The following is a 23,314-nucleotide window of genomic DNA, read 5'->3' as shown; positions in this document are numbered from 1 at the left end:
CTGAAAGCTTCACAAGTCAAGATGAGAGAGATATCTGATAATAGTTCTTCAGATGAAGCCAATATTGATGCTTTAGCAAAAGAAGTTGAAAATTTAAATGGTGAGAAACTAAATCTGAGGAGAGAGCTAGAAGGTCTCACTATTCGCATGAGTCAGGAATTGGAAGCCAGAAGAGATGCTAAAGATCTTATCAAGGAAAGAGATCAAGAGATCACAAAGATCAAATAGGAAAGTGTCACTATGCATGAGCATTTGATTGCTGAAAGATAAGAAAAGGAGAACCCGCAGCTAGATCTTGAACTAGCGTCATCTCTGACAGAGAACCTTTCAAACCATAATGAAGATCTCATCAAACAACTTACTCAAGACAACGAGAAATTGGAGAAGCTCAACAGAAGCTCTACCATACTGGAAGAACAAATTCAATCACAAAGAATGAAGGGTGATATCTCTGGACTTGGTTTTTACACAACTGAAAAAAGGTGAATCCTCCGGTACAAAGAGCAACAATCCTAAGAACAAATCTACTCCTAAGATCAACAATCCTACCAGTAAGAAGGTCTTTAAACCTATTTGTTTTGTTTGCCATAAACCTGGTCACATTGCAAATGTTTGTAGGGACAAACCTAATAGAAATGCAAGTTACAATACTAATGCTAGGTATGTGTCCAAGAAATTTGAAGGTCATTGCTTCACATGTGGAATGTATGGACATAGATCTGTTGAGTGTAGATATGGAGCAAACAATCATGTACCACACATGCATCCAAGACCAAATGGTGATAGAATGAGGAATTTTGACAACCAGGTAAATCTGAACTAGCAAAGACCCTACGGTAACCAATTTAGTCCATTTGAGATCGAAAAGGTAACAAATGTTATTTGCAGAATCTGTAGTAACTTTGGTCATGTGGCTATGAATTGGAGAAGAATAATAGGAAGAGGAAATGTAGGAACTTGGAGATCATCTGGTATGGCCTCTTATCATTGTAACAAACCAGGGCAGTTAGCAAAATTCTGTAGATCAAGAAAAGCAAACTGGTCAATTCTTCTAAGGATCAGAAAGGAAAGCAGAAAGTTAATGTTGAAGAAACCAGAGAGGAAATGAATCAGATTTGGAAGAAGAAAAGTGATGAATCACATGGAGAAGAAACTATTCCTTCACCCAGTGAAGAGAACCCTGCACCGGTGACTTAAGCCTATTTAATATGGCTAAGGGGAGCTTAACGGTTAAAATACCTCTGGACCCCTTGAGAAAAATGAGCAAGAGAACAATTTTGAAACATGAAATTTTGATAACTTTTTGTCAATATGTTATCAACCAGTTTTCCCCTTGAGCGGTGAAATTAGGGTTTGTAACCTTAAATGGGCAAGCATTTAATGCAGTAGGTAAAAAGGATAAAAGAGAGTTTTACTTTGTCATTTTTACCCTAACGTATTCAAGAAAAAATTTGGAGCTCTTGCTGAGCTGAGAAAGATTGTTTTGCTATAAATTGCCGAATTGTTTCGTGATTTGTGAAATTAAGCTGAATTGAAGGTTACAGAAGGTCGAACTGGTGTGCACTTGGGCATCTCAACCGGTAAACGAGGCAACGTGCATGAAATAAGGTATTTCTTTGAACATACTACTTTGAATCTTGTTCATCTGGAATGACATCAACTTTAAAGATTGTAGAGAGGTTAATGATTACTTCTAAGCCTATGGAAGTTGTAGAGGCAAAACAAATTGTGTCGTATAATGCTTTGTCACAAGTTCTAAGTGGATTTGTGATCAAAGATGATTTCTCTAGTTACATTGACTGCAAGACAAAAGATTTAGGATCTCTATACATTTATACATAGTTGAAATCACTTTGTGATAAGAACGGAAAGATTGAAACAAAGTATGCTAGGGTTTTCAAAAAGGGTTTTCATAATGTCGCTTACTTTCTTGAAGATTTTGAGGATGATCATATCAGAATCAATTTGAGTCGAGTTCATGGAGAGAATATTTATTTAGAGAGAACTCACATAATAACTAAGGAAGCCATTCAGGCTGTAACTGGTTATTCTCAATCGGTGAAGTACCTGTTCTCAGAAGAATTTTAAAAGACATGGTATTCTCTTTAACCGGTTCTACTTCTAATAAGCATGCCTTTTCTATCAACAATATTAGAAACCCTGTAGTGAAACTAGCAGCAATGGCAATAGGGTACCGATTATTTTACTCTATTAGACTTAATAGTGTTCCATCTACAGCAATTCATACTGCTCATAGAGTGATTGTTGAAAATACAAATTATGATCTCTGTGAAGCCATCAGAAGGCAATTATTTAAAAATTTGCAATCAATTAAAAAGGATAATAGTAAAAAATTCAAGTATGGTCAGCTTTTGGTCGGATTATTCTTCTATTTCAAAGACTTTCTACCAGGAATTAGAGACATTGAGTGGTCAAAGGACTCATCAGTCTCGGCACAAATTAAGAACAACATCAAGGCTATAAAGAATACTTTCCCCACTGCCATGAACAAGTATTTTAATGAGTTTCAAAAGAAAATGAGTATGACAATCAGACTACCCGAAGAAGTGGTAAAACACTTTGAAAAGGATATAATCTTCACCGTTACCACTGATTTTTCTCTAATGCAAGAAATTGAGCCAAGAGAGGAAGAAATGGAAGACATGAGTTATGAGGTAAACTATGATCTACTAGTTGGTTATGCTAATACCCTATTAGCATCACCTAAAGACAAAAAGAAGGCAAAATTGGACATTGTGGCAGTCCAAGATGCACCTGCACAAACCAGTATTGCACCTGTTAAAAGTGCAAGAGGAAAGAATAAAAAATATGATGAAGTATCTCCAACAAAAAAGAGTACTGGGGTTACCCGGAGTGTCCTAACCAAAAAGGAATTGTAACCCAAAGTATATATTAAGAAGGAGACAAAGAAGAGAGGCAAAAAATTAATTTTGCAACTAGAGTCTGAGGGAACCGATTCTAATGAAGAACCAAAGAAGGCAAAAATAACTGGTAGAATATCCAAGAAGGTTAAGGAAGTGCCAAAGGAAACTATGCCTATTGATATAGCATCCTTCAAACCAGAAACCCATTTTGAAAGAACAATGAAGACACTAAGGAGGGGTTTGACAATGTAAAAGAACATTTTGATTCCTTCACTGAAAATGAGAAAGAGCAAGTGATTTAATAGGTAATCACTCATCTGTGTCATTACAGTAGATATCAACATGAACTAGAAAAGGATATCTCAAATCCTTTGTACACTATTCTTTTGAATAAATGGGAGGAAGTTATTAAATTAGAAAAAGAAATCATTGATGAGGTATTTGTACAATATGTCTTTAAATTTTCTAAAGATGATATTAGTGCCTTAGTTGCTTGATACAAATCTCAGTTTACATTCAAAGCAAGAAGACTAAAGTTACTCAGTGGAAAGAAGGCAATTGTTGAAACTGAGATCCATCAAATAGCCTGTGAAATCAGAGAATGGAAGAACTCATCCAATCCTTTATGAATGAGGATAATGTTGCTTATGATGTTAATCGACCGGAAATGGATGAAGAAGAGATTATTCAACCTAATGAGATATATCCTCTCAAGAAAAAGCATGACTCCATTATTTAGGTTGTTGATGATGTTCAGGACACAGTTGACCTATCTGGAGATAACAATGCACCAAATATGGAGCCTCTGCAAATACTAATGTACAGGTTACCTTAGTTGAACAACCGACAACTCAACTAAAAGTGGACAATCCACCAGCAATAGAACAACTGGAGAAACCCCAATCTCCATTGGTCATTCAAGCTATTTAGAAGGAGCCTACTGAAATCGTTGTCACACAGTCCTCTGAAAAGGAAATGGAGAAGAATATAGAGAAAGAAATCATTAAGGTTCTATCCCCTGAACCAGCAAAGTAGAAACAACTTGAAGAAGATGATGATGATTCTCTAAGTATCTTAGGACCTATCGATATGAACAATTTGAGTGCATAAAAAATGATGAAGATTGCAAATGTCATGCAATCTAGAGTGCATAAGAAGAGATTGAAAGAGAAAAGGATTGAAGCTGAAACAATTCAGACTGCAGTAGATATTTTATTTGGTCTGCTACCGGAAACATCTACAACACATCTTTCTACACCTATTGGCAAACTTGGTCAGTTAGTTGTAGATGCATCTAATCAAATCAAGTCACTAGAAGATGTTGCTCAAGTGTATGCTAAAAAGAATCACAAGAAGAAATATGGAGAAAAATTGGCAAATGATATTGATAGTGGCAAAATCGCTTTATCACACAATAAAAGTTTGTTGAGTAAAGCTATTGAAACAGGAGGAAAGTATCTTGCTTCTACCTCCAATGTTACTTTCTTTTATTTTGACATTTCAAAAAGTCAAATTGAAACAGAGAAAGAAATGGAAAGAATATGCAAGGCATATGTGCCACTCCAGGACTCTATACTTTCCTTTAGCAAATCTGTTGATGATTTGCATAACAGACTGGACATCTATGATAATGAGAAGGCAAAGAGACTTCGATCTCTTAAATAACTCAAAAGTCAGCTCACATCATAGGTAGACATACTTCAAAGATCCCACTCTAATGCAGAAGCTATTCTTGCAACCCCTGAAACCTGCACATTGGACTCAATGGAAGAATTTCATTCACAGTTGTTGTCTACATTTGAGTATACTAAGAGCATATTGGAATCATGGTAAAATGCTTTGTCGTAGATGAAGAAGAGCTACAATGATATTTTTAGGAGATTAGCTAATGCATGAACTTCTACGTTATTGTTGTATATGTTGAACATTTTGATACAAATTTTCTATATATATATATATATATATATATATATATTACTTTTTCAATTTGGCATTGTTGTCAAAGGGGGAGTAGAAATATGTATGTGTGTTTTCAGGAAAATTTTCTATAATGTATGCATTAAGGGGGAACATGAGTAAATGAGTAAATTTTGTTGTGTATGCACACTTAGTGGTATTACTGTAAAGTTTTCTAAGTGTTGCCATCAATGCCAAAGGGGGAGATTGTTGGATTGATGATGATTGTAATGTATTCATCATTTTTTGTCATTGATGAAACACTCACACACACGCATATGATTATATTGACTACCGGTGTAACTTTAATTGTTTACTCTATCAACTGGTATGTTAGAGGTTATACCAAGAGGTTTATCTCTAACGAATACTTTGTGTCAACCGATATGTGCATAAGAGACAGACTGTGATTATACTAAGTCGGCATCAAGATAAAGATCAAGATGGAGATCAAGCGGATATTTAAGGACAATGGTTCATATGTTTTATTCAAACCGGTATTTGATTGCTTCAACCGGTATTTGGTAATTTTGTGATGATTTACCACATTTCATGATGAGTTACTTGCACCGACTTCTTGGCAGTAATTTTTGTGATGAGTTATTATCACTTGTCCAGATACACTACACCTAGGAAATTGTGTTATGATTTTTTAAGGCCGACATGAAATCATAAGGTCTATATATTGACATCGCAATGAATTATTTGATATAGTGATAGTGAAAAGTGTTATGTGCAAAAGGAAAAAGAGTTAAGTTCCAGAGTATGTAGAAGAGCAGTGTTGAATATGTTTAGAAGGATCTAATTAAGCAAGTATTGTGCTACTCAGAATAGATCAAAACATTCTTGTTGTTTTCTAATCATTACAACAGAATCAAATCCCCTAACCGGGTAAGCTCTGACAAGCTTCAATGTATAAATCTTTTAATGGGGTGATCCATTAGTTTGGATTCAGAAATCCTCCACTAAGGTTACTGCTAATAGGGTACAAGCTTCTAATCAAGCTTTGGTATCTCTAACAAGATTCACTCCTAGCAGAGCACTTTATAGACCTTAACTGGTCAGTTATCTATTACTGCAAATAGTTAACTTGTGAGTTGCATCTCACCATGGTTTTTACCTATTTGGGTTTTCCACGTACAAACACTTGTGTTATGGTGGATGCTTTACGTTTTGTGGATGACGTTATATTATTTTGGAATACCAAGTCTCCCATTCACCAATCGTCCAACAAATACATAATTACCCCTATTTATTATAATCCATCTCCATCATATTAGAGTCCCTACACAAAACCCAAGTGGAAACTAGTATTGAATTGGTAAACCAACTCTAAAGGGAAGATCTTTCAACATCATCATTTAGAGTATAAACATTAATAATTTTGAATTAGTGAGTATTAATATTGGAAAAAGCGTATTATTCTCACAACACAAGTTCACATTCATATCCAACTAAGTATTGATGCCACATAGGAGAGATAAATGTGACAACACCCCTCATAATCGCTTCATGGTTACAAAAATGACTAGAGGGATAAATAACATAGTAGGCTATAGAAAGAAGAAAACCAAAAAATTAACTTCCTGTAAACACGAAATATCCAAACCTATCAAAGGGAGTTGAGAATCATGACCAGAGTATGTTCTTGAGAGGTCCATTAGACCTAAATAATTATAGGACATACAATTCATAAATAATTTTCAATAGTAATTTCTTGTTGTTTATTTTGACAAGAGAAAAAAATTGTTCTCAAGTATAGCCTCACTTGAATCAAACTTCCTATACAAAAATTAAAATAGGTTAGGTATCACTTCTTTGAAATGAATTCTCCATCTTCCAAACACCCTAGACCACTATGTGACCTCCACTATGTAACCATGTGAGGGGAAGCATGTTGAGAAATTTATCTATGGAGACAAAAAAGAAGTTGCTATCAAACATCAAAGATATTTCCCTTCACAAGAGGTCTTACAAGGTGGGGAAGACTATATTTCTTTAATTCAACATTTTTTAAACCACCTTAGTACTCTAACCCATGAAGCTAGAAGAAGTATTGAGGGTGGTGTTGGCAGGGAAAAGGGCGTAGACACATATTAGGAGATCTTGTCACATGAAATTTGTGGAACATGAGATTTAGAACATAGAATGTAATCTAGGGATACTACCTAACAGTCACATCTTATATAATATATTTGAGTGGATTGTGAGATCCATTCACCAATATAATGGTGAATATTAAGGTAATTAGTGAATGAGATATAGAAAGCAGATATAAAGAATGTATATATGAATATATGGAGATATACGAATATATACTATGTACCATTGAGTAGAATGAATACCAATACTTTTGAGTTTAAATCTATTATATTGTGTATGACATTCTCATTTGATTAACAACTAACCTTAATTCTAGATATAATTCCCTATACCCTTAATATAAATCAGTCTAGGGTATAAAGACTAGAACACTAAGAGATCACTAGGTCTCAAACCTCCAATGTGTGTCCCCCACATTTCTTGTTAATATTGGCTCCATTGTTGGGATCTTGGTTAGGTCCTTTTGAGGTTTAATAAAAAAAATTCAAAATCAAAATCTTATACTAGATCAGGAAGTAAAGAAGTTAATGAAGAAGATATATGATACACTACAAATCTATCTTCTTGACATCTACTATGTGAGAGGGGGTTAGGTGCCAAGGGGATGGTAAATGGAAAGGGGAAAGAGGTCAAGAAGAGACCCATGAAAAAATCTGATTTCTAAGAAAAGTTGTAGGATAACTACCATGGGAGAGAATAAAGGACTAATGCAATCCCAAAACAAAAACACCCATGGCCATATGAGATAAGAGAATTAAAAGAGAGATCAATGAAAAAATTGCATTGGCAAGAAAAGTGACAATGGGCTAGCCCGAATAGTGAGGAAAAGAGACAAAGACAAATTATTGAAAGAGAAGAAAGATATTGAAGAAAGATGGAAAATGGAGAAAAGTTAACAGTGGAGCACACCAATGAGGGTGTTGTTAAGTGTACCAAGGTGGGTGTTCTCGATAAGAAAAATAAATAAAATAGAGAAGAGGAAGTGAAGACCCAAGAAAAATTAAATACATGTTGGGATGAAGTAACATCTAGCTATTAAACAGTTTGAGAAAGAACATTAATGACTATGAAAAATATAAAAGGTCATTGTTAGGGGAGTGCAATAGCAAGGAGGATGCCACCCTACCACAACTTTCCAAAAACCTTAGAATAATACTCAACTTCTCAAACATAAATATCAAATTAGATGATAGATTTATAGAATTTTTGAAAACTCCAAAAAAGGTATTACCTCTGCATGAAGAATACTTAGAAGATTTAGGTGATAGAAGAATAAGACAATTAAGATTGGAAGAAATAGAAAAGGAAGGTGGAGTTAGAATCAGTTGGTGATGCAAAAGCATCCCTGGTTTTTGGCAATCTTGCATCAACCAAAAATATTTCTTTTATGTTTATTCTCTGTTTTGCAGTTTTAGCATTTCACTCTGCTTTTTATTGCATTGGCTCACCGGATCTTGTGGAGTTAAATTTTTCTTGAAGACATGATCATATTCCTTATTAATAAACCGCAAAGCATTTGGATCATTTTTTGACAAGTTATCGATTCCGAATTCTGAGAGTTTTCTGGCATCGGAACTGTTTGGTCCTATTTGCCTTGGTGAATCTATCGGATCCCTTCCATAGCTTGCAGAGCCTTATGCATTGATTCTGATGTTCATTGGTGTGTGGCCAACCTTCCCTTTGATCCACACTTCATCCTTTGTATTTTCTGGAGGAATCTCTTTGGCAAAGGCCGACCTATTGGCCATTTTACATGTTTGATCTTGTTCTTCGGCATTTGATTCCTTTTGGGCTGATCGAATCCCCTTGGATTGTATAAATAATTGTAATTTCTCATTAGAAGTTAGTAAGGAAGAAAAAATCAAATAGAATATAGTAGATAGATCTTAGGTTTGGAGGTCCGGGAGTGACTTGTTCTGTAATTAAGCATGTTTGTAGCAAGTCAGTGAGCCGGATCTTGTAACCTGGATGTTATCGGTTATATGTAATCAATTTTCATGATCTAATTCATTCATTTCTGCATTGCCTCCATCACAGGTTCTTGTTTCCGTTGTGTTTACTCTTGCTGCCTGGTCCAGTTTGATCTCTTTAAGGTCCCTCCTAACCGGTGACTGCAACAATTGGGGTGAAGAATTAATATTAATAACTAATGATATATCACTTACAAAGAAGAAGATGAAAAGGTGTTTTGAAGAGTCAAAACTCTTGGACCAAGACACATCCCTATTACCATATAAAAGTAGAATAATTTTGGTAGAAGAAATACTCCAAACAAGAGCAAAAGAGAAGAAAGAAGTAGAAGAAAAAAGAGAAAAAAGAGCAAGATATACTGTGGAGTGACATATTGGATGAATACTACTTTGATACCAAATTGGAAAGAGATGGTAGTAGAGAAGAAAAACCTTGAATACCTCACAATGTTAAAAAGGTTACAAAACCAAGTGCACAACATCAAAAACTAACATAAAGCTATGGGAGGGTATTATGATGCTTCCAACATAAGGAAAATTTGGGGTTGTGTGTTGAATGCTATCATGGAATACATTACCGTGGAGGGCCGGTTTACTAGGGTCCACACATACCATTCCGTGTTGTTACATCATTTTAGGCACGAGAAAAGGATTTCCTTGCCCGACTACCTCTTCAGGTCACTATCGAGATCTCTTAATAAGCACAGTAATAACCCTTCGACTCTGGTGCTTTATTGTGGCCTCATTTTGCTCATTTATGAGCACTGCAAAATTCTTGCTATCCAGGAAAATAAGAGATTGTTTGCGTCTCTAGGAAAGGGTAAGAGAAAGGAGGAAGGTGGGTCAAGCAAGGAAAACTCGATTCAGAACAAAAAGAGCAAAAGTGCTACTGGGTTAAAAATTCAAGAGGACAAGGATACTCAAATGGAGATGGAGAATGTTTTTGAGGATATTGGAAAAGACGACAGTGAGATGGAAATGGAGGAGTCTAGAGGGGAGGAAAGTTGGAAAGAAGAGGATGTGGGGGAAGAGGAAGGAGAAGTTGAGGATGTTTCCGACCAAGACAATCCTACATGCAGTGTTAGTTTAGTCAATGTCAATAGCCAGCCAAGGGAGGAGGATGATAAAATTAGTGAGGAAAAAGATATGGATTTAGAGAAAAAGAAGAATGAGCTCAAGCAGGAGAAGGACAAGGAGAACCCGAGCAAGGATAATGAGTTTGCTGGAGAAGGGTTAATTCTGGATTATCTCAAAAATATCTTTGATGCTAGAATGAGCTTTGACAGGTGGACTTGTGAAGGTATCTAGAACCTTGAAAAAAGTGGGAAGCATTGGGAAGAGGAGAGGAAGAAAGATGAAAGGGATTGAAAGTAGAGGATGAAGGATTTGGAGGAAAAAGCTAAGAAGATGGAAGCTCAGATTGAGAAGCTGGAGGAAGGAAAAAATGCAATGAAGAACCTGTTGGTTATGATCTCGGATATCTTGACTGCTGTTACAAAGAACTTAGAGGAAATCTCTAAGGTCCTTGAGGGATCCAACACTCCTAAGCCAGTTGTGGACCTTGATATGGATGAAGATGCCATTGAGATTGGGACTGCGGAAAGTGCTCCTAGTGGAGCTGCAAAGAGAACGAGGGTGAGCGTGAAGAAAGTTATTGTGGCTTCTCCAAAGGAAATCCCCAAACTTAGGGATAACATTAAAGAATTGTATGGGATTAGTGGGAATTTAGCTAATGCCCTGAAAAACATCTAGTTGCTCCTTTTCTAGATTTTGTCTCTTTTTGCTGGTTGTTGCTGGTTCTGTGGGGTTTTTTGCTGGATTTTGATCATTTCTCTGCTGGCTTTTTAGCTATTTGTTCCTTCTTGTTTCTTAATGATTTTATATCTTAAGGATATTTTGTAAAGGGTTTCGGGGCCCCTTCAAAACCTGCTTTTACCTTAATAACAAAAAAAACATCAAAAAACAAAACTGAAGCAAAAACCAAATCTGAAACAAAAACAAAGCAAAATGAAGGCTTCAATCAAGATCTCAGTATTCGGTCAGGATGTTACAAAATATTTAGAGCATGTATTTCTATTGGAATCATTTTGGGAGATAGTAGGAAAAGAAGAAAACCGACACAAGTTATTAAACTTTGTAGCATGTTTTAGAAAGGAGGAGTTGGACTAGTATGTGAAGCACTATCCACTACATGAGAGCACTTGGGATGAAGTTAAGAATGAATTTTTAATCAAATTTGTCACTCCAGCAATCCCCATTGATAGTATTAATAAGATGAGAAATTTATACAAGGAGAGAATGAATTGGTGAAGAACTATGACAAGAGAATTAAGGAAGTTTGTTGAAAGTTGAATGGTTCATCTTTGGACAAAAAAAAAGACATTAGAGTTTGACTAGATGATAGATTTTTTGACAAATATAATGATTTAATCATAATGGCCTATTGGATAGAGGCTTGACCTTGGATGAGACCATAAAAAGATGAAACAAAAGAATCCTTGAACGACCTTCAGCTAATTGTTTTAAAACTAAAAATTCAAATAGAAATCCTGGCCAACGAGACTAAGAAACCTAAATAAATGTGGTGTACATAATATAATAGGGAATGCCATATCCAAAACGACTACCCTAAGGTCAAGGAGAAAGAATATTTATTGTGGTTAAAAAAATTAAACCCATCTCACTATATTGTGCAATCTGCAAGGAATGGAATATCCATCTAACAAAAGACTATCTAGACTCTAAACCTCTAGTTTGGAATGGAGGCAATTGATTTAACTAGGGATGCCACCATCATAACTATAGTGTTGATAAAAGAAATGACATTGGATACTATCACTCGTCATGGAGAGATAATATGAACACTTATGTTCTGTACAATAATCAACAACAAGAATATTTAGAAGATAATAAACAATCTAATTATAGAGAAGAATGAGGAAAAGGAAGAAATAGCTAGAGAATAAGTGATGTAACTTGCTTTAATTGTAAAAAGTTGGGCACTATGTCACCAAATGTTAAGGAGAGAAGAAGAAGAAGCATGCATTTTGTGGTGAGGAATCCCATGATGTATATAAATGTGGAATGTTGAAAGGTGTTCTAGAGGGGTTAAAACAATAAATGTGTAAGTTGATGAATCTTTTGTGGTACTACTAGTAGATTTTATGAATCAATTGGTATCAAAGTAGTCCATGTGATTGTGAAGAACTATTTATGAATAAGTTATACCATCCAATAACTTAGCACCTTCTGAGCCTTAAATTTCAGAATGAAGGAAGTGGTTAAGGATACTAAGAATTTAAAGGGAAGAAAACATTGAACAATTTTAGTTTAGGAAGTTGAAAGAAGGCATTATAAGGATTTTCAATGTTGAAGAGAAGGTATAAAGGATGGAGATCATGATGTTAGTCTTGATAAAAAAGTTAGGGATTCTAGAGGAATTTGAAGAACCAAGTGAACCCCCAAAATCCAAACCAATTGTCTTCATCTATAAGGTTATCTAAAGACAAGAAAAAGGTCAATTTTTAATCTTATCATAGCAAGATCAATACAAAGAAATTTGATTAGTGGATATTTCAAATGTATTTTTACCTTGGCTTAAAAAAAAATCTCCATATTAAATAGACTTTTTGGTGAGATTAAACCTTTTTATACATGTACTCACATGGTATCAGGTCTATGTGGATTCTTTATAGATCGAATAAGTGCCACTTGTTTTTGCTTCCATAATATTTCCTTATTTCTTCTTAGAAACCATGGGTCATCTCTGATATTCTATGTTGGTTATCCTAAAAGTGTGATCATACTTGACATAATTCTTTTCAAATTATCAAAGATCATACTCTTTGTTTGTCATATTTTCAAATTTGCCTCATGTTATCTTAGTCTATTTGAATTTCTTGATTCTCATGTTTATTGGTCTTTCATGGATTTTATCTTTCACATTTAGTTGATTGGTCCACTTTAATTCTAGTTGACTCTAAATTTTCCTATATAGTCATGAAATTGTAGTACTCATGTTTGAACTCTAGCTTGCCCATGTTTGGGTTATGTCTTTATAATATAACTTGCACAAAGAATATGATAGGAAATATACTACAATCCTCAATAATACTTCAAAATAATAGCCACTTAGAAAGGGAAAATCTTCAAAGTCTCCAATAAGAACATAATTTGTAATATGATGCTAATAAATTAACCACTACCTCTTTTATATTTATATATACCATAATTATACCATAGATGTCACCTAAGCTTTAAACTTGACTACCAATATAGGACTACATTAATGATCATACAAATGCGATCCTATAATAGCATGTCCCACTTTTTGGTCAAAGTGGAACATTAAAATCAATATTTTTAACCAGTTCTTTTACCTTCTCTCACCTACAACAACTAAACTATTAAGACTTTCAAGATGATGTGAACTAGTGATTTTTGAGATTTCATGTGCATATTCTAAATATTTTTTCTAATTTTTAAAAATAATTTGTGAAATTGTTTATGTAATTTTTAATAACTAATCTTTTATAGTTAGTAGTGTTTGTAGAAAGTTACACTTATTCTATAACTTTTTTTTCATAAAGGATAAAATAATAAATTCTTAAACCTAGATTGGTAAAACTAATATATAATTTGTAGACATTTTTCCGTAATTTTTGTTGTTATTTATTATTAATTTCTAATATGTGATTAATAATAATTCAGACATAATTTTATTCCATAACACACTTTTTTGTATATATCCAAACTATTTTTTAGTTGAAACAAGGATATCAATAGGTAATGCTTAGATAATTTTAATATATTTTTTCTCCATTTTTTTATCTTTCCACATGTGTAGAATGGAGAATTTGATATTCAATGAAAAAGTTGTGTGCACTAGAAAATAGAAATTAAATATAATAAATTAATTAATTATATTCAAAATCATACGTTTTGGAAAGCTTTCTCTAAGAGTAGGCTATAACGTTACAAATTATCTCATCATGGTGATTCTATTTGTTGGTCCAATTCAAAGTTTGAAATAGAAATTTTTGATGAAAATATAAGGATCAAGATAAGAAAAAATCCAATCCAAATATTTTCATCCAAAGATATCCAAGAACAGTTTCATTTCTCACATTATGTTGCAACTTCACAATATGTGATACTCTAAAAGTCACAATTTTATTAATAGCACCCAATTTATTTTATCTTGAAAACCTAACCTTCACATACAAAAATAACCAATCTATCATTTCATACACAATCATTCTAATATAACCATCATTCTTGTAATGTTATATATAAAAAGGCAGACATATATATATAGGGTAAGAGCATTAGTAGTTGTCATAGCTAATTTCATGCACCTAAAGATCCTAAATGGTATATTGGATTTTGACGATTTTTTTTAGTTGTCTTCATATGCAACTTAACTGCTTATAGCTATTGTTCTGGCTTCTGGATAGTAATGATGCACACTACGGGATCAGTTATGCGCACAAAGGTAAAAAAGTACACATTTCAAAGTGTTGCTTGATTACTAATTATAGATGTTCCAGTAATTGTCTACTCAAAATTGCCAATACTTGTGGACAAATGTCCTAATAGTTTTGCACAAATGTTCCAATAGTGGTGTACAAATGGGCCAATTATGAACAAAAATTGAGAAAATGTGATCAGCTATTGATACATGTGAAATTTATGACAATAAATGTGCGGTTATTGAAACTATGATGGCTACTGGCGCTCTTCCCCTATATAACATGTTTTTTAATCAATGGCATTGTAATAATTAGAATTAATAGATTCGTTCATTTCTCTTGATAAATAGGGCATGTATAGAATTCATGAATTCACGTAGTATTTTGTTTTAAGCAAACTATTTCTTGAATGACCCCTAGAACTTCTCTCTACTTGTGTCAATGTTCCTTCTCCTTAGAAGGAATCTATATATATAGTTTAGTGTTATCTTCTATAATCTCACTCGGACATTATCAATACATGTCTCTAAGACGTCGAGATCATGTGTTTTAGAGCTTGGAGATCAGAAATGTGTATCTACTTATGAATTTATACAACTCATAAGAATAGATAAGGTCTAGACGAGTATGTCCATGAGAAAAAATATTGACAGGTATTAAAATTTTTAAAATAAAAATATTTACAGTTAGTAATGCAGGCCGTAGATAGACCAACTGAACAATCTACTTCCTGCGATGTTGAGAGTTGCCCACGGGAAAGTTCCACGAATTTGCTAGTTCCTGGCGAGGGATCCACTTTTCCAGCAAATATAGCGAGGAAAATCTCAATGAATACCGTAACAAATCTGAATAAACACGATAACATACCTGTCAATAGTAAAACTCCAAACAAGACATATATCTTCATTTTCTCATAGACTAGAATCATTCCAACTAATCATCTTAAATAAGTTTCTTAATATATTGAGATTTATTAAAATTCAAAATGATTCTTATAGTCAATGGGCCTTTGGTCTATTGGTGAAGTTGAATAGCTCCAAATAAGTCCACCAGGTTCCAGACTTGATGTAAGGGATGAGACTGGGATCTTGTCCCGGACGAATTTGAGCTAGCAGCTATTGATCTTAACTTTTTTTAATCATTTTGAACACCTTTACCAAAAAAACATGCTAAGTGATATCATATTGGATCATGTGAATTTGAAAACAATATTTTTAATAAGAGACTTGACAAATAAATAACTGTATAAAATTGAAAGTAATTTGAAATATCCATATATAGGCTTTCTCAGTCCCACTGAAGGAGTTATCAGATAAGCCTGTAGAATTCTGCAATTTCCTATTTAATCAGTATCTGATGATGAGATGGTCAATAATGCTACATGGATTTATGGTACCTTGCTGGATAAAATGACATCCGAGTTGATTTACAGCTCCATGGTGGATGCTAGTGCTGACCAGGTACCTCAATGAATGCTGGTCTCTGAACCTTAACCCTGCCAGTGGTCTAAGACTTTTGTGCATTTATGGTTCAGTATTCGTGAACCTAAGAAAGCATGTTTCAAATGGTTTCTCCTGATAAAAAAACTTTCGTTATGTAAGTCTAATACTAATCTTTGCCCTTTGTGTAGGGTTCCTGCAAATATTGAACATGTCTTTTTCAAGTGCCTGGTTGAAAAAGAAAGTCTGGTCCATTTGTATGTCTGGTTTAGATGGATGGTCTCCCAACCATAGTCAGTGCATTTTTGAAATTTTAGTGCGTTGTATTAGTTAATTTTAGTGGGTTGTATTAGTTATCTTGGTAAAGAGTATACCCGTTTTTGGCTTGTCCAGTCTATTGAAACTGTTTGAACTTTGTGGATGTTTAGGAATGACGAATAGTATTAATGCCGGATGAGGAAACTAACTGAGTGTTTTAGAAGACTCATCTTCAGCTCTATGGCTATGCAGGTTTCTATCACTCTTGGAGCCTCTAGAGATATATTTGAAGGAATGATGGACGTTGATCACTCAGCGGATAGCAGACCTGAGGTTCCTTATAACTGTCTGTGGCCTGCTTCAAGGAAGAACAATGATGAGTTTTTTAATGCATTCATGGTGTTCCAGGGTCATTACAACAAGAATCACCAGACAACTCCCCTCAAAGATCCGGTGTCTGCTCCTATTAAGGATCTCTTCTTTAAGGAGCCTCCTAGTGCGAGATGGATGAGCTAAGGGGCAGAATTGATAGAGATTCTGGATGATGTGTTTGCAGTCTGCTGCGATTGTTGCAGTGATTGTGCATATCCATGTTATCGTGCAGTGGCTGGGGAAGTTCTTTTGCAGAGATTGCAGTGTTGGAGGCAGTTATTACAGAGGTTGTAGTGTCAGACCTTCTACTTGTTTGAGCCTTGCATGATTCTGCTACCAGCTTTGGTGTGCTTTGATAAAATCCTTTGTTTGTCTCAGGCTATACTATGCTAGTTGCTTGAGTTTTGGAATATGCCTGCAATGTGCAGTTCTGGCTGCTAGGTTCTTAACGAGTAAATGAATCTACTCTGAGAAAATCTGAGAGCAAGAATGAGAATAAAGCTGTTTTATTAATTTATAAATGAAAGAATTATAAAAATATATAGCTTTTCAGAAAGCATAAACCAGAGGAAAAGAGGGGCAGATTTGGAAACAGTGGATTGAAAGCCTGATATCCTCCTTAGTTAGCCTAGAATCCAAGCAACAATAGTTTTTCCCAAGCTAAGAGAATAAACAGCACCCATAAAACAAGGAAAAAGAAAAAAGAAAACGTGTGCTAACAACTTTGAATCTTCAACAGGGATGCAGTCTTTTTCTTTCATCGCTGGTACTCTGCATCCTTGACTTTGGATTGTAACAGCTTATTATGGATGTCAGTGGCTAATCTCCATATAAAATGGCAGTGTAAAAAAACTCTCAGATCTGCAAATCACAGTGTTTTTTCACTCAATTTTTTGTGGTTTTACAACAATGGGGATGCAGATCATGAAGATTTAGCTACTGAAAATTTCGCAGAAATCCATTGTGTTTTGTGGATTTTAGAAACTGTACAGAAGGTTGTTTTGTTTGGAGATTAGCCATATCCTGATAATTTGACAGAGGACTTTAGTGTCTTGGCACATGTTTATGCAGCTTATTGGCATGTGATTTTATAACATGGTAGTATGGACTGTTCTCTCATGTATTTTTTTTTTGGGACGGCTTAAATCACACACACTAAGCTTTGATTTCTAGGTTTAAAAGTGTTAAACACTCAGAATTGACTGACATTCTCTAGACTTAATATGTGTGATTTTTATTTTTTTTCGTTGCTTCATTCAGAATTGTGGCAACAGTATTCGCAAAGCAGCGCCAGTTATCTCTTTTTGTAGTAGTTTCAGTGATCTCCTTTTGTTTATATCGGTGCATAGCAGTCATTTTGCAGGTTACAACATTCGAAGGATACATTTCATCTTTTGCTCTGGACAGCATTTTGATAGTTTCTTCAGCCCTTGGTCTTTAATTCCAGACTGTTTCATCTGGTAGTTTATATAGTTAGAGTCTATAGTGACGAAGGTGGATATTTCGTATGTATTGCAATGTCAGTATTGGTATTCTGAGAAGCGTGAAATTAGCTTGCACATATATAAGTCCTCCTTCGTTTATTAATCTTTATATGATAAAAGAAAAGAGTACAATTCTAAAGAAAGGTGATGGAGAAAACAATCACAAAGCTCGACGTCCAAGAACTAACCTATTCGATCGTAGTTTTCGTATTGGAGCGTCGCTTTATTTTAGAAACTTTCATCTATCAATCGACTCAATATTGAAAGGAGAACTTGCAGATTAATAATACTTTGTTTTGTCTTAAATTGAAGCCATCGGAAAGCTTGCGTTTTTCTTCCCTCCTGCTTAAATCTGATTTTTATGAGCGCATTTTGCAGTAATGACAGGGTTTGTATAATAGGAAAGGATATATGGCCATGTGAATGGAAATACAAGCTTTGCTACGGTAATCTTCTATTCGTTCAAAAACAAGTTGCCTTGAAATAATCGACTCCGATCTGAGCTAATGACCTGCCGACAACGTTGCATAGTGTGGAATAAAAACTATGGACTCTCTACCAGACTAACGCACTGATAATGTTCCTCTTGCTATTATTCTTCAAGTTAAATTTGGACTGATAATGGGGAAGCAAGTTCTGCAAAAATTAAAGCCAGATTTTCTTTGCTGTAAAATTTATTTGACACACAAAAATTTTATTTCATACGTACTGCAGATTTACTTGCTGTAAAATTTATTTGATACACACTTCTATTTATTCAGAATTTCCTCCCTGTAAAAGTCATTTGCTAGCATTTTTATTTGATACAGAGAGAGTATTTATTCAGATTTTCCTTGCTATATTTGCTGGTAAAGTGGATCCCACCTGGAACTGGCGAATTCGTGGAGCTTTCCCGAGGGCGAGAAAATGATGAGAGCGACTTCAGCATCGCAGAGAATAGAAAGCTCACTGGCCTTTTTTAACAGTCCGCCTTTACGCTTGGAGAAAGTAACTCGACGATTTTTAGGGTTCTGTATTAGCTCAAGCTGCACTTTTCCCCTCACCATTCTTTTCTTTTCTATTTCCAAAGATGCAGAGTGGTAAATGATGACGATCAACGCCTAAATTACTCCCTTCCCTTTGAGGCCTTATTTCTAGATATTTGATGACGTAATCGCTTACGCCATACGTCCTACTCTAAGTCATTTCAATTTTACACCTGCATCCCTCATTTTTGGCCCTGGTCCCCCACGCAGAGCAGACCACCATGAAAAGAAGTGCGTGTTCGAAAAGACATGTAGGTAATTTCGTACCTGGAGCAATATTTCACGAGAAAATCATCTTTTCCCGTTTCGAAATTCTAGCTCCCACGTGTCAATCGGGCAATGTTGCACCTTTCTCACTTGCGCACGGAGAGTCGATACTCTTTAACACCTGCTGTGGACCTTTTTCCTTGTTATTCAGTTTCTCACAGGATAATGATATGAAAGATTTTAATGACTTAAGGTATGGATTATTTAGGTAAGAGATATCATCTTTAGGGTGATGAAATAAGAAGGAAATCAAAATAGTATGGTAGATAACAGGTGCACATTGGTAGATTGGATCATTTTTACACATTCATAGACACATTAGGATAGGTTTGTTTATGTATTCATATTATATAATCTTCATACAATATATATTATTTTTCACAATTATAGATATATATATTATATATGTTTTGGTAGCATAATTATAATTTACTATTCTAGATTCTCTTATGATTATTATATACATACATACATACATACATACATACATACATACATACATAAATACATGCATACATACATTTTTTCTTCCCTTACCATCCTTCATGTAGTGAGGTTGGATGTTTATATGACTTTCTATTAGTGTGGAGATATGTTCTATCTATGTATTCGTTTCATCTCATCCTCAAAAAGATACCACATGAAATTGATCACTTGCAATGGTCTTCTAGTGATTTTTCATCAACTTTATTTTTAACTCTTAACTTACAAACATTTACCATCACTTATTCAAAATCCTACAGTTCATAATTTTCAAATTGAATACAAATCTTTTGCTCTTATTCATTAAAACTTTTATTAGTAATCCCTATATATTCACATAACTAATAACTATTGTGATTGAATTGATCATAACATCACCTTCACTTAAACCTCAACCTTTGTTGAAATATCTAACCTAGATCTACCAATTTAAATTTGGTTTATGAAGATACCATGAACTTAAATGGTTCTTACTAAATTCCATAAGATACCTAGGTGCTAAATCTTCTATTCTATTAAGTTTTACAACCTAGTTAGCTATTATAAAAAAAAATCGATCTCACAAACAAAACCCTTGCATACACATGCTAAGACAAACACCATGTTTCAAATATGTGCATCATACTCCTCTTTCAAGTTGCCTTGACACAAAAATGAATGCACTTAACACCTCACAATGCTTGCAATACCATAAGGATGGGAGTTCCAGAACCAATGAATACTAAACATGTGTGCCATTTTTATAAAATAGTCCTGAGATAGTAAAATGGGCAGATGTAGATGAGTAAACAATGAAATTGGAGTAGTGACACACTGGTTTGTTTAAGAATGTCAAATTATAACAAAAATGGGTGCGTTAGGGGCAATTGATATAACAATGGCCATGAACGCCAACTGAGATTAATGGTTGAGAGGAAGAATGCTCAAAAGAAAGAACACACTATTTATGGTTGAGAGGAAGAATGCTCAAAAGAAGAACACAATGTTTAAATTGTCCGTTAGGAAGAATGCTCAAAAGAAAAAAATTAATAGATTGTTTGAACTTTTGTGCTCAACAGTTTGATCATTTATCTAGATAGGTAGTGCAAGGTGGGCCAGAAATGCTTCTCACCTGCATCTATTTACGTACACTAGCATGCACGGGAGGTGGGGATGGGCGGTATAAAGGACTAAGAGAGTTGCAATTCAAGACTCATCCATTACCTAGCGTACTCTCTGTCTAAATGGCCCATGTTTTCACCTCCGTCCCCACAGTGATCTAAATGGGGTGATGATGGTGAGGGCATACACTCTAAATGGGCGGCGGTGACCAATCTAGAAGTCTACGCACCTAAGGAACTTCGGATCTGCTCGTCTAACTTGGATCGGATCTTCTGCCACAACTGTCGGTACTTCAAAATGAACAGATCTTATATTCTGGGTGCAAAATACCTTGGTCCCAGTCTGGTGTTCAAGCCTCCTTTTTAATGATCGTTTTTTTTCATGTTGCCTTTGCATTAACCCTATTTGTTTTCTGGTTTCTTATTTTTTAGCATAAATATTTTTAACACTATTGCTTAGTGTGGGGATATCTGACACGATGTTTCTCAGTGTTTTTCTACTTATCGCCTTCCTAGGTTAGTGAAAATGGGTGGTTAGTCTATTTTTTTTTTATCTGCTTTTCATTTCTAAAATATAACTTTCATTTTACAATTCTTTCTCTCTCTTGACTATCTTGCACTCTCAATCTCACACACAACTATCCACAAATTGTTACATCTTGTTAGAAAACTCTCATAACATTCTCTTGTAACCATGTTTGTCTTTATCAAGCCTTGCAAGTAATATTATTATTTTTATCTTGTTCCCGCAAGTGTCTTAGGATTATCTCATTCCCTCGACATCTCATTTTACTCATATGAAATGAAAACACTATGCACAAACATCCACACAACATGCTAGCATCGTTGATTAAGAGCTCCAAATTTCAAGCACAAGTTCCTCATTCTTATTATTTTTCATTTTTTAGTTAAAAAGCTATTTTCTTTTTTTCTATTTTTGTACATTTTTACCAATTTACATCCTTTAAGTACTGTAGAGAGCTATTTACAGTTTTTTGTTTAAGAAATTTGCTCTATTTTAAATAGACAAATTTTTCTAATTGGGTCATCCCATAATAATGGTTCCCACTTTTTGGTCAAACATGAAATTAAAATCAATATTTTGAACTAAATCTTCACTTTTTGACACCTCTAACAACTAAAGCATTAGGAATTTGAAGATAATATGAACTAGTGATTTGTGAGATTTTCTCTGTAGATTCTAAATGTATATACTTTTTAATTTAGAAGTAAATTGTAAATTTTTAATCCAACTATCAATAACTTATTTTTACAGTAAACAACATTTTGAAAAGTAACATTTATGATGTAATGAATAACTCCTTTTTTGATACGTACGTCAAAATTTTATTTATAAAAAGAAATTTTATGTCACTTACAATCCATAAATAGGATTGTCTTTATAGACTATGCCCCTCACTATCTGATGTTGTCTAAACTAAAGTGATCATGCAAGGCAGAGTCCTATGATCTACTACAAATAGACCTCAACTTGCACCTTCTAACCCTCCCCACCTCGTAAACTTAGCTAGAGTTTTCCTTCTTCCAAAACCAAATCTTTAGAAGAATCAAAGCTAGCTTCCAGTAACAAAACTTCTTTAGAACATCTCCCTTGATCAGATGGAAATATAGGTGAGGGTACTGACAACATTCACTCCTCCGCTTCCACTCCATTTGTAGCTTGGTTTGCAAGCACATCAACCTCATCCTTTTCCTTCCATACACATGTTGAAAAGGAATCAACTACATTTAAAGCCTCTTCCAACAATGAATGAAGTTTCTAGTTGGGAGTGTCCCTTCTCCTTCATTTATCACAATTTCAAAATCTTTTTCTTCTTTTACATTCCCTAAACCTAGCTCCTTGCACTTCCTTGGGACAAAAATAAGAGCAGGATCATGTTTGCTTCATTGTTTGTTCCCCCTGATAAAGGAATTTAGCACTCAAGACCATTGGATCACCTCGGTATGCACCATCAAAATTAATTTTAAAACTCCTAACGTGTGACTTCTCCCACATGGCCTCCTCCTTTAGCTTTCGTGACTCCTTTCCACCATGTCCTATGAAAACTGGGTTCTTCAATGTGTGCCAGCACTTTTTGATCTCTACATCCCACATTGTAAAGGTGGAGCACCAAGGATTTTTCTCCTAACATTCTTATTTGCAACTTGTACTATTTCTACCTCAACCTTGTTTAGGAAAGAAGCAAGATTTATAAAATGTCACCATCCTCCAAATACTTGGTTTAAATGATTTTGGCCCACTTCCTTTGCAACCTTTTAAACATTTTTCATACCAGTTTGGTCCTGAATCCTTAGTTTGAAGATTAAGCCTCATAATTCCAACCCCTAGCACCTCTTGGCATTTTATAATAGGAGATCAAAGCAAATTTGTCTTTATCTAAATTGTCTTGATAGAAAGTATGTATCATTTTATTATTCAAATTTTGATTTTCTCCTATTAATAAGGAAAGATAAGACATTAAATAAATTGGAATGGTTGA

The 23,314-nt window shown here is 34.5% G+C and overlaps 1 protein-coding gene across 1 annotated transcript in view; it reads right to left on the bottom strand.

Moving 5' to 3' along the window:
- The window catches only part of LOC131033585 (truncated transcription factor CAULIFLOWER D-like), a 198,152-nt gene extending 179,168 nt beyond the window's left edge, over nucleotides 1-18,984 (bottom strand). The window contains exon 1 of the mRNA XM_057964819.2: nucleotides 18,803-18,984. Within this exon, the coding sequence (XP_057820802.2) occupies nucleotides 18,803-18,984 (182 nt within the window). The remainder of the gene's footprint in view (nucleotides 1-18,802) is intronic.
- Between the last annotated feature and the right edge of the window lie 4,330 nt (nucleotides 18,985-23,314).

This window comes from Cryptomeria japonica, chromosome 3 (assembly GCF_030272615.1).
Source record: "Cryptomeria japonica chromosome 3, Sugi_1.0, whole genome shotgun sequence".
Classification (NCBI taxonomy): Eukaryota; Viridiplantae; Streptophyta; class Pinopsida; order Cupressales; family Cupressaceae; genus Cryptomeria; species Cryptomeria japonica.
The sequence above is the reverse complement of the archived record's forward strand: the minus strand, read 5'-3'. Positions and strand labels throughout refer to the sequence as shown.